We start from the raw sequence: 12,703 nt of genomic DNA, 5'->3' as shown, positions 1-12,703 counted from the left end.
CAGCAGCAAACCACTTGGATTAGTCTTTACACCTCTCATCATACTTCGCAGCAGGCAGACATCCTCTGCTTTAGTTACCTGAAATTTAAAGAAGCATAATCTGGAGCCATAACTAAAGGGGCAGAATGCTTATTAAGCTCTTTCTATATGTCAGACACTATGCTAGGTGCTTTAAATATTAACTTATTTAATCCTTACTACAGCGTTTAGAATAAGATTTTTTGTTTTTGTTTTTGTTTTTTTGTGGTACGCGGGCCTCTCACTGTTGTGGCCTCTCCCGTTGCGGAGCACAGCCTCCGGACGCGCAGGCTCAGCGGCCATGGCTCACAGGCCCAGCCTCCCGCGGCATGTGGGATCCTCCCGGACCGGGGCATGAACCCGTGTCCTCTGCATTGGCAGGCGGACTCTCAACCACTGCGCCACCAGGGAGGCCCTGTTTTGTCTTACTTTTTAAAAACTAAAAGACATATATCGAGCTGCTGTTACATGTGGTGCCCTCTGCCAAACATTGTGGAGACATTAAATGATTGAAAAAGTTTAGCCCTTGCTCTTAAAGAAGCTTGACAGGGGCAACAGTTGTTGATGGATAATGTAAGAGAGTGAGTCTCAGACAGTTTTGGGTGGGGGAATGCTGCACCTGGGCTAAGCATGGAACTCACTAGACTCAAGAATCCAGTTGATTCATGAGGTCCCAGCATTGTGGTGGATGTTAGCTCTCAGGACGGGGAAGCAATCTGGATGGAAGAGCCAGTTTTAAATTAAGTCCCAGCAGTGCTTTATCTCGTAAATACAAGTAGAGGGACAGAGAATTTATTTATTCTTCCTATGTCTCTTTTTAAAACAGGTATTTTTCTTTCTAGCTAAGCAACACAATGGAAAACACGTCAAAAACAAATAAAAAGGATATTCAAGATGGACCGCCAAAAGAGGTCAAATTGCCTATCAGTGAAGCACTTCTCGACTATCAGTAAGCTGTTTATGAAATCCCAAAGTTCCCATACATAAGTGGCAATCATTGCTGCTAAGACTCATATGACTCCAATGGAAAATGAAGTGCTCAAAAGCACTTCAGTAGTTGTGGCTCACGGGCTCAGTAGTTGTGGCTCACGGGCTTAGTTGTAACTGAAGGACTTGAAATAGATCAGGGAAAGCTTGTTTGAGGAAGCGATGCTGAGCTAACCTCTGAAAGAGGAACAGGTGTTAAGGAGACATAGAGTGATGGACAGAAGGCTTATGGAAAAAAGGCTGGGGTGAGGAAGAGCTTATCACAGTCTAGGAAGTGAGAAATGGCAGATTGAGGGAGAGAGGGCAGAGCAGACTCTAGGGGTTTAGGCAAGGGTCAGATAAGCAGACCCCTGTGGAACACTTGGGCTTTGGAAATGGGAAGCCATTTATTGGAGGGCAACAAGGTTGAAAGTCAGGAGTCCACACTGCTGGTGACTAGGCCTTTGTTTAAGAGAATTGTTTTTAACAACATTCAGGGAAAATCCATCTCCCTGCAAGACTCCAAATCTATTCATATATTCTTTTTAGAAGATAGTGAGTGAAAGGGTCAGAACACTGAGAGAGAAACATCCATGGGAAGGGACTTTTAACGAAGTTCCCTTTATTTTCTAGGTAACAATTAAGTGATGACCAGACTGTACCTGCACTCATTTCTCAGCATAACTGAAAACTTCGCTCACCTTGTCTTAGCAGAGGTGGACAAAAAGTCTGGTCTCTAATCTGCTTCCACGGCTCACAGTGATGACATCCACTTACAGCTCCTTCTCTCTCTTCTGGGTCAACCAGAGGGCAGTCTTTCTCCTCTTTAACAGAGGTTTACAAAGAGGCACACGTTTAAAAGTTCTCATGATCTAGTGAGAGATGCAAGTTGAACATTCGCATGCTTTTGTTCTCTTTCCTTTGTTAAAACTAAATAAATAATCTCATGGACTGAACAGCCTAGGCCTCACTGTGCTCTTCCGGTGACGCTTTACTCATTCCATGTGTTCCGAGGTGACAGGACTTTTGTCACATGACAAATAGCCAGGACACCTCCCTCCACCATCTGAGGAAGGATTATCCAAGGGTCCCCTGGCAGCATCTTATATTTCTCTTATACAATCTCAGCTCCTGACAAAGAGCCGAGGGCACACAGTAGGTAGTCAATTCCAAACAGTTAACTTAAAACAAAATCTATCTCAAGAAAATAAAGTCATGAACCTATATGGTTGTTTGTGAAAAGCTGAGACTGCCAGTGTTGAACCTATAAAGTGATCATCTCTTAGTCTCTCCCCCACCCTGTATCCTCAGGGATTACGCTCCTAGACTCCCAGTGGATGCCTGAAATCACAGATAGTACCGAACCCTTTATATACTATGTTTTTTCCTATACATGTATACCTATGATAAAGTTTAATTTATTAATTAGGCACAGTAAGAGATTAACAATAATAAGTAATAATACAATAGAACAATTATAACAATATACTGTATTAAAAGTTATGTGAATGTGGTCTTTCTCTCCCTCTCTCAAAATATCTTATTACATAATGCTAAATCTATAAAGTGATCATCTCTAGGTAATGGTGGTTTTTATTTTTTCCTTTATACTTATTCCCCCAAACCCAGTTTTCTATAATGAGTATGTATATAGAGATAGAAATAGGTATGGATATAGTTGTGGGTTTAAAAAGATAAAATTGTAGATTCTTTTTTGGAATCCAACTTTGTTTTCTTTCTCAGAATTTTCAATGAAATTGCATGGAAGAAGGAAGTTGACACATTACTATGTTGAGGCAAATACTCAACAAACAACCTGTAATAAAAATAGAAAAGAGTTTTATACAAGCCAAACTGAGGACTATAGCCCAGGAGACACAGATTCAAGAAGCACTTGAATTGTGTTCCACTGACTATGAAATGGGGGGGCTTATATAGGCAAAAAACCACAGTTACACGTTGTTTGTCAAGAATTAGGATTGGAGCTGGCAAGAAGTAAGGGTGCTTGTTAAGCAAGGATTGGTTGGGGTCCAAAATCATCACACAGTTATAAGGGGAGACCTTGAGACCATAAGGTTGCGGCTGGCAGCTGCTGGCAGATATTATTTTGAAAACGTCTGGTGGTGTCTTTGAGTTTGATACAGTTCAGAAAATTCAGGTTGTCAGTGATGCAGGAATGTATATGAAACCACATCCACAACGACAAGTTTTAAAAACTTGAAGTTATCTCTCTAATACATATTTTAGTGAGTAAAATATACTCAGAAACACAAAATCACTTAAGATTCTTATCCCTAAATGGGTCTTTATAATAGGTTTAATACTTTATTTCAATTCAAATTAATTTAGATTAATTTTTAAATTTTATCTCATTAGTTTTTCCTAAGGCAAACAATTGTAAAATACATCTTGTCTTTGTTATCAGCTGTCAAATAAAGGAAAATGCAGTAGAACGATACATGGCTCAAATAAAGAAAATGAGAGAAAAGAACCAAAAGTATCAAGAAAGAGTAAGTATAAAATTTAAAGCCAATATCTAGTCATTAAACATTTACACAAATGCTTTAAAAAATTGTGAGTTATGATGAAATGAACTCTAGGAAATTATCTTCTTTAGCTCTTGGAGTTGATAAATTTACACTATATTTAAATACATTTTTGTACATGGGAGACAAGAGGATACTGCTGTTCTTATTATATTAATTATAATGTCAAAGGAAGTCAGCTTGAATTGTGTTATTTAGATCATGCGGACACTGAATCTTATGTTGAAAATTTTAAAGCTCTGCAACCACATTTATCTTTTAAATTCTTATTTAACCACACTATAAAACATTGGTTCTCTATTTTAAATTTCTGTATCTGTTTTCCTTTAGATTTTCAGAGTGTGTGCATATGTAAATATTATCTGAAAAGTACAATCTCAGTTGTTAAAATGACTAATTTATTGTTTAAGTGATTTATTTTTATGAAATTAGAATAAAATGACTATCAAAGGGGTGCCGTATATGACTCTCAGGACCAACAGAAATAAAGTTAGGAAGCAGTAAATGATGATGCATACAACTTAGCCCTTAAGGGGTCTCATGAGTGAGGAAATACTGAGGGTGTCCGCTATTAAAACATTTATTTTATATGTACCCTGAAATTTCCACACCTGTTTTATTTGGCTTTTGTCTAAAAAGACTACAAATTTTAACAGAATTTGGGTCAAGAGACCTAAATTTGCATCCTGACTGTACAACTTCCTGCTGATGTCATTTTGGCCAAACTGGTGTAAGCCTCAATTTCTCCCTTGTAAAATGAGGATTCCTGTCTTCCTTATAGGGTGAATTTGTTCATTTGTTCAGCAAGTATGTATTGGGCAAGACAAGCCCTGGTGGTGATATAACTGTGACCCTGACATTGTCATGATTCTGAAGAATCAAATACTTGCAATAGGATCTATGAAACTGAAGTCTGTGGATGAGAGTGGAAAGGGGAAGTCTGGCTTAGGCACTTGGAGGCAGGTTCCGCATGATGTGATTCCAGAGCACATGAGTGTGAGCTGCCATCAAGGGGCCAATGCACATCCCCTAGTGGTCAGCATGGGAACTCCCAGGCCAGCTTTGGGATTTCCATTTGGTTGTGGAAAGGACAACAGATCAGGACTGAGGGATCACTTTCCCATAACCCATCAATTGGAGCCAGAAACAAAGTTCTTGTTTCCATGAGGATTAGCTCAAGAATGCGATAGGTCTTGGAGTCATTAGTGGACCCAGCAGTGAGGAGCATGGTAATGCAGACTCTAGCTCAACCGTATGTATCTATTTCTTTCCATTTATGCTGCTATTGCCACAGTTTAAGCCACCATCTTCTCTTACCCATCCTTCCTCTAACCAGTACATTTTCCACAGTGCAACCAGAATTATCCTTGGAATACGGTAAACTTTTCAGTGCTTAAAACCCTGCAGTGGCTTCCTACTGCACAGAAAGTAAAATCCATAGTCCTTCCTAAAGTCTTCAAGGCCCTGCAAAAGCTGACCTCTGCTCACCTCTCCAATCTTGTCTCCAGCCGCCCCACCCTTTGCTTACCCCTGCTTCTTTTAAATATTAGAAAACCCAATCTTTTTCTTACTATGGTACCTTTACAACAAAAAGGCTGTTTCCTCTTCCTGAAATGCTCTTCTCTTGGCTAGCCCCTGTTCATTCCCCCCATCTGAGCTAGGATGTCCTGTAAAAATATTTCTCCATTATTCACTTGAAAGCCCTTTAGGCAGCAGCAATCAAATCTTATCTTTGTTTCTCCAGAAAGGCCCAGCATGAGTAGATGTTCAATAAATATATGTTGAGTTGATTCACACAAACACCAGTGGGAGGAAAAAAATTTGAGGTCACAGATATTTAAATGGCTAAGTTAAACATGACTGATTAGCAAGATATATTTTTCTCTTCAGTTATGTGGAAATCGGAAATGCCCCTCTCCCTTCCTACCCATCATCTCTTCCTATGTGTTTAGTTCTGTTTAGATGTTTATTATCTTTCTTTCTCTGTTTGCATTCATTGCTCCACTACATCATTAGATATTTCATAGTTCAGTGTGTCCACATCCTTACTTCCCGACACATACTTTCACTCCTGCTATTCCCCTACAGCCGCTCTAGCAAAAGTTGTTAATGACCAGTTAGCCAGGTTCAATGGACTCTTTGTAGTCCTTTCTTTACTCCTTACTCCTTCAGCAGTCACTCCTGTCATCTTGAAACTCTTTTTCCTTTGGGTTCCAGGATATCACTCTTAAATTTCCTTCTACTTCTCTGATCATTTCTTCTTGGTTTTCATTGTTCTTTTCCTAGAACCATCCTTTAATTAGGGTATTTATCAAGGTTCTGATCTCCATCCTTCTCTTTCACTCTAAACTCTCTCTGGATCATCTCATTTAACATCATGGCTTCAAATGCCATCTTCATGGTGATACTTCTCATATGTATATGTGACAGAATTCATAATCCTATTGAAAGGGTTCCCGACCCAGTTCCAACTTGTATGTGTGGAGGCTTCCTCTCACCAGCAAGAGAATCTCAGACACAAACAGGGTGTCTGAGAGTTCAGCTCAACTCTGACACTACCTACCGGGAGACAGAATCAGATTCCACAGGTAAAGGGCTCAGTCCCACAAGACCACCCTCCACTTCAGACGCCAGCTGCAAGCCCAGGTTGTTATTTGTGCTTCTGACTGACTGGCTATAAATCAGAGGCTCGCACAACCCCTTCCTCAGGTTCAATTAATTTGCTAGAATGGCTCCCAGAACTCAGGAAAACCCATTTACTCACTAGATTACTGATTTATCATAAAAAGGATATTAAAGGATATGAATCAAAATCAACAGCCAGATGAAGAGATACATAGAGCAAAGTCCTGAACAAAGGAGCTTCTGTCCTTATGAAGCTTGGGGCCTAACACAGTGTCACATGGAAGCTCTCTCAAAAACGACCAAAAGACGCTCCTTGTTCCGGTTTTAATGGAGGCTTCATTACATAATCATGATTGACTAAATCATTGGCCAATAGCGGCTGATTCAACCTCAAGTCCCTCTCCCTTCCCCGGAAATCAGGGGGAGGGAATGAAAGTTCCAACCCTCTAATAATTTGGTTGGTTCTCCTGGCAACCAGGCCCCTTCCCTCTCTCCCCACCTGTGGGATTCAAAAGTCACTTTCATTATCATAAACCCAATTGTGATGGCAGAAATTCCAAGGGTTTTGGGCACTGTGGACCAGGAACTATGGGTGAAAACCAAATATAGCTAAGAAATATGTTTTAGTCATCTGAATGACCAAATAAATATATTTTTATAGATTACAATATCACAACTATACACTAAAAAAAATGTAAAAACTGGTGAAATCCAAATAAAGTCTCTAGTTCAGTTAATAACATTGTACCAATGTCAATTTCCTGGTTTTGATACTGTACTATCATTAGATAAGATGTTATCATTGGGGAAAGCTGGGTGAATAGTAGATGGGAACTGTGTGTCCTATTTTGGCAACTTCTATTCTTGTTCTTGTGAGTCTTAAAAAGTTAAAAAAAAAAGACCATGAGATGGCCTTATAACAAAACAAAATTAATCCTTTCTTTGTAGCTTAATTACTAAATTTCCTTTCTTCTATTTTATAATGTGATAATTATTCTTACCTCAAATAATAAGTGTACTTCACTTCATAAGATAAATGTTTTTTAGCATATTGGTGGATATATTTAAATAAATTTTATTTTGGTATGTAGCTCAAAATAATTTTTCAGACATAGCGAATTTTATAACATTGTCAGACACATTTCCTTTCTATTTGAAATTCATACAGGATTTGGGAAGTTTAATATAGATGTTATTAAATTTATATATATGCCCTATACATGCATGTGGCCTTTTAGATTCCCAGGAATATGTCAGAGCTTTCAAAGCTCTCTATGGACATCTCATCTGCAGCTTTCTTTTAAAGTTTTTTGGTCAGCTTGTTGTTTACCTCAACTTTTATTACCGCCTCAGGGAGCTGTAATGTTCAACAATTGTTGATTATTTTTGACAAACATCTGCCTCTGATTGTTTTTGACCAACATCAATCTGGGAAAAGGCTGGTCACACATTGGGTAAGCTCTGACTCAGATCAAATAAAGACAAGGTTTCCCAGTGGGATTTTTCCAGGGAATTACCAGGTAGGTCAAATAATGACTGTTATTTGGGAATTGAGCTTTGGAAGAGTTCTGTTCCCCTCACTTCTCTCCATGACCCTCAACCCCAGGCTGCTAAGTTGCTGGTTTTTACCGTAACCTTGGGCTTTTGGTTTTTAGAGCACGTTAAAATGCCACAAAGCTCACTTGTCCTTACCAAGATTCAACCATTTTTCTTGAATAAACACTCCCTGGAAGTTACTGCAAAGCCTTTAATTTCAAGAGTTCTGAAAAGTTGATTTTGACAATTTTTGCCAACTTTTTCTCATTGCTTTTATGAAGGAGAGGATTTTCAGAAGTCTTATTCCACCATTCCTGCTTACATCATGCCCAATAAGATTTTACACAGAAGGAAAGAGATTCAATTTTCAGATATATTATGAACCCTTCGGTACTAAAAATTCTTCAGAGACAGAATTATGATACTTTAGAATATTACAAACAAAAGATCAGAGAAGTTAAACGACCAAATTTTGAATATCATATCTTTTTAACCTTTTTTTTTTTTTTTTTGCGGTACGCGGGTCTCTCACTGTTGTGACCTCTCCCGTTGCGGAGCACAGGCTCTGGACGCGCAGGCTCAGCGGCCATGGCTCACGGGCCCAGCCGCCCCGCGGCACGTGGGATCCTCCCGGACCGGGGCACAAGCCCATGTCCCCTGCATCGGCAGGCGGACTCTCAACCACCGCGCCACCAGGGAAGCCCATATCTTTTTAATCTTTATTTCCATTTTTTTTTAATCACTCAAAGCCTGTCCAGTCCCAGTCTTTTTTTTTTTTTTTGGCCTGTATTTCTCAATACTGAGCATCATCATAAAGTTAATTGTCTGTTGCTTTCTTTCAGCTTATCAAAGTTTTAAATTAAAATTCTAATGCACTGAAATGGCAATAATGTCACGCAGCCTGTGGAATAACTTAAAGAGCACTAAGGTTACATAATCCTGTCCAGGGAGTTTATTAAACTAGAAATCAAATTTTTCAGCCCTCAACTTTAAAGTTTGTTGGATTAAGTGTTAAAGAATTGAGTTTTAGTAGGCCGTAGCACTATCAATAAATCACAGATATTTGGATTACCTGAAAGAAGTTTGCTACCCAAACTGTGGGTTGCGGGCCAGCAGGCTTGGCATCACCTGGAGCTTATCAGAAGTGCAGAATTGCAGGCTTCATACCAAACTTACTGAACCAGAATCTGCATTTTAAAAAGGTCTCCAAGTGTTGGGTATACACATTGAAGTCTGCAAAGCACTGGCCCAGAGAATAAATTTTGGGAAAGAAAATACTCTTACAGTAGAGTATCCATGTAGGTTAAGAGGATAAAAGATGTGAATATCAGAAATAAAATATAATGTTGAAAAAGCTATAGTAAAGAGAATGTTAAATTATAGGAAAAATAATTTTTAAAAGAAGTATTAGAATATTTTAAGTTTGTGCACTTTATTAGGTTTAAGAAATTGAAGGAGAGACACCAGGAAAGTGAGAATTAAAACTTAAAGGGAGGCTAAGAAAATTACAAGGAAAAGGTATTAAGTTCACACACAGTAAAATATCTCTACATATACATAATAAGCTAGGAAGGGCAAGAATAAACTCTAAGTTGATTAAGTAAGAAACTTGGAAACATAGATGGGATATTCACAAAAGGAACACAGTCCATACTTCAGGTGTGGAGTATTGAAATAGTAACCATCACCCCAGAACAAGAGAATTAGGGTCATTTGTGAGAAAAGCAAAGAATAATGTAAATTCCACAAGAGCAGTACTTTTGTCTGTTTTGTTCACTGATATATTCCTAGTGTCTAGAAGACTACCTGGCATATGGTAGATGCCCCATAAATATTGACTAAATGAACGACGTTTCCTAGAAAAGCAAGGTGTTTGTGGGAGTTGAAGAAACTGACCTCTGAAATCTAATTTTAATGTTCACCGAGCCTATGATAGGGTGATAGCCTGGCAGATTAATAATGCAGGTTTTAATATGTAACTTCCTCTTCAGTGATTACTGTATTGATGGGTTTAATTTTGAGTCTTCCATATTCCATATGTTCTTTAGACATGTTATTGAATAACTTATTTCATTAAATATCTGTCATTTTGCAAACCTCAATGTGTAACTCTATTTGAGGGAAATCAATGGAAGCACTTCAGCAGATGTAATTAACAACTGTTGATATTCATGACAGAATAAACGCTTAAAGGATGAACAGATTTGGCACATAAGGAACCTACTAAAGGAACTGAGTGAGGAGAAGTCAAAGGGATTAGCAGTTGTAACAAGAGAGGAAGTTGAAGAAGCAATGAAGGAAAAATGGAAGTTTGAAAGAGACCAGGAACAAAACTTGAAAGGTGATTTAGAAACTTAGAAAATTATCATAAAGCTGTATCGAGTTATTTCTTGAATGTATTAATGCTTTTGTCTCCTAATATGTTCAAAAGGCTGTGAACACATTTCAAAGGACATCATCACCACAACCACAAACACATATAAGTAAGTGGACGAGAGAGGGAAATAAAGTGGGCGGAGATACTGAAGCCAAGCGAGGAGGAGGAGTAAGGGCAGTGATTAAAAACAAAGACAGGGCTTCCCTGGTGGCGCAGTGGTTGAGAGTCCACCTACCAATTCAGGGGACACGGGTTCGTGCCCCAGTCCGGGAAGATCCCACATGCCACGGCTGGGCCTGTGAGCCATGGCCACTGAGCCTGCGTGTCCGGAGCCTGTGCACCACAACGGGAGAGGCCACGGCAGTGAGAGGCCCGCGTACCGCAAAAAAAAAAAAAAAAATCCTATCCCTTCATCATAAACTTGCTGTTCAGATTTCTAAAACTTTTGCCAGAACCTCTATAAATACCATCTCAGCTAGGAAGCTGGAAAACAAGGGAGAGACTTGAGTGCTCTCAGGAAGCAGTATTAGAATCTGAGAGGTGAAAAAATGGACTAGATTTTCTTGAGTTTCCCCAAGCATTTTAGAGAGCCTCCTTACCCAAGCGCTTGGCGCAGAGCAGGCATTCCCTTTGTAGATATTTGTTATTTTGAAAGAAATAGTTACCAACGCCAAAGGTCAATCAGCAAATTTCATTTTTGGTGGGGGGGGGGGTCTCTAAAACTTTCCCATAAGCCTCCTCCTGCCAAGTCCCTGTGTGAACAACAGTGATGTCATGAGGTGGTAGACTATTTCCTGGTCGGGCTCCTGTCTAGGAGAGTTCTGCTTATGTTCGGAAGGAATGCTTTAAGAAGTCACACCCTTGAGATGGGTGTGAGACCAAAGCAGATACTTAGATGTGCTCCCTAAACTGCCTTCAAAGGGAATGGGCCCGGTTAGTTAAGGTGTGCCTGTCTGTGGTTTGGGCTGAGTGCTGGGGTATGTGTGTCATACAAGACTGGGGACATGCTGGGTGACTAAGAACAGGAGGGCTGGGCATGTGCAGCGGTCCAAGGAAGAAAGAAGCCCACAGATGCTGAGGAAGAGAAGGAAAGAGAGAACAGATGTGTCTACAAAGGATCCCTGAGGCAGTGACATGTTGTACCAGGTAGTCAGTCACTTTCAACTCAGTTTGGTCCGTGGAACAGCAGCTGGAGCTTCACCTGGCAGCTTGTAATAGTACAGAACCTCAGACCCCCATCCGGACCTGCTGAATCAGAATCTGCATTTGGACGGGATCCTAGGGGAGTCCTGCGCACAGTAAAGTTTGAGAAGTGCTGACAAAACTCCCTTCTTCCAATGTTTAGTTAGGACTCTTTCAGTTACAAGGATAAAAATCCAATCCAAACTAGTCCAAGCATAAAGAAGATGTTAATTTTTTCTTGTAACCAGACAGAAAAGGCAGGGTGCTACTGACCTGGACCCAGAGCCTCACATGCTGTCAGATCTCAGCGTCTTTTTGTTAATTTCCGTGTCTTGCCCCCCTCTGTCCCCCTGCATCACCCTCCCTCTTTTTCCCACCTCCTCTCCCTCCACCCGCTGCTCCTCTTACACGTCTTCTCTCTCTGCCTTCCCCCTGAAAGTTGGTTCCTTTTTCTGAGAATGTTCTCCCCGTGAGGCTGGAATTCTGACCAGAGACACCTCTGAACTTACATCCTTATAACCTCAGAGTGGAGACAAAAGAGACATGTTTTCCACCAGTGAAAATATTTCTAGGGGAGGACTCTGAGCATTTGCCCAGCTTGGGGCACCTGCTCAGCCCTGGACCAATCCCTAAAGCCAGGAGAAGGGGCGACTGTAATCGGTCTACTTATATGACAAGGGGCAGGAGACATGTGTTACTAGAAGGGAAGAAAGAGAGGGGTTCTGAGAAAGTAGAGCAACAGTCACTACACCCCCCTCTCTTTCAAAAGCTTCAGTGACATCAATCAACCCTCCCCACAAAGACTGAACATGGTGCAGGGCTGAGACAGCAACAGTCTGCCCACATCGGAGGACAGCTGATCACTGGGGTGCAGTGTTCTTAATTGTTTAATGATAATAACAAGTACCATTTGCTAAGGGAGTTTAAAATATATTATCTTATATTCTTAATATATTAAGTATATATTAAAATATATATATTAAAAATATATTATCACGTCTTGGAAAAAGACATGTCTGGAGAACTCCTGGACCTTTGGACTGAAGAACACCTCTCTGGCCTGAATGGGATGCTTCAGTCATGAACATCGATTGAGCACCAACTAAATGCCAGACTCTGTGCCAAGTGCTGGGTGGACAGAGATGAATAAGACGTGGTCTTGCCCTCAGGGGCTCTCAAACAAGATGGTGCGTGGTAGTGCGCCAAATAGCCATTCAGTTCATCCGACCTGGCTTTTTGTAATGCTGCCTTTTCAAGAATATTCAGCAGCATGATACTCAGCCTAAAGACTGAGTAGAATACCATGTGTAGGAAGTACACCAGGGCAAGCTGAAAGTTTATATGATTGAGTGGGCTCCATATTTGTACACACGTAACTGGGGAACTTGTCTTTCACTCTGAAGTCTCACTGTGTGGGGTTAGGGGAAGGCAGGTTATTATGACTATCATATGC

At 40.2% G+C, this 12,703-nt stretch overlaps 1 protein-coding gene across 1 annotated transcript in view; it reads left to right on the top strand.

Annotated features, from left to right (window-relative positions):
• Window positions 1-872: 872 nt before the first annotated feature.
• The window catches only part of CCDC83 (coiled-coil domain containing 83), a gene marked incomplete at both ends in the record, with an annotated part of 37,777 nt that continues 25,946 nt past the window's right edge, over window positions 873-12,703 (top strand). The window contains 3 exons of the mRNA XM_082844675.1: window positions 873-967; window positions 3,410-3,494; window positions 9,870-10,032. Coding sequence (XP_082700801.1) covers window positions 873-967; window positions 3,410-3,494; window positions 9,870-10,032 — 343 coding nt within the window. The remainder of the gene's footprint in view (window positions 968-3,409; window positions 3,495-9,869; window positions 10,033-12,703) is intronic.

This window comes from Leucopleurus acutus, assembly GCF_964270905.1.
Source record: "Leucopleurus acutus genome assembly, chromosome: 8".
NCBI lineage: Eukaryota > Metazoa > Chordata > Mammalia > Artiodactyla > Delphinidae > Leucopleurus > Leucopleurus acutus.
Note: the sequence above shows the minus strand (reverse complement) of the source record. Positions and strands in the feature narration are given on the sequence as shown.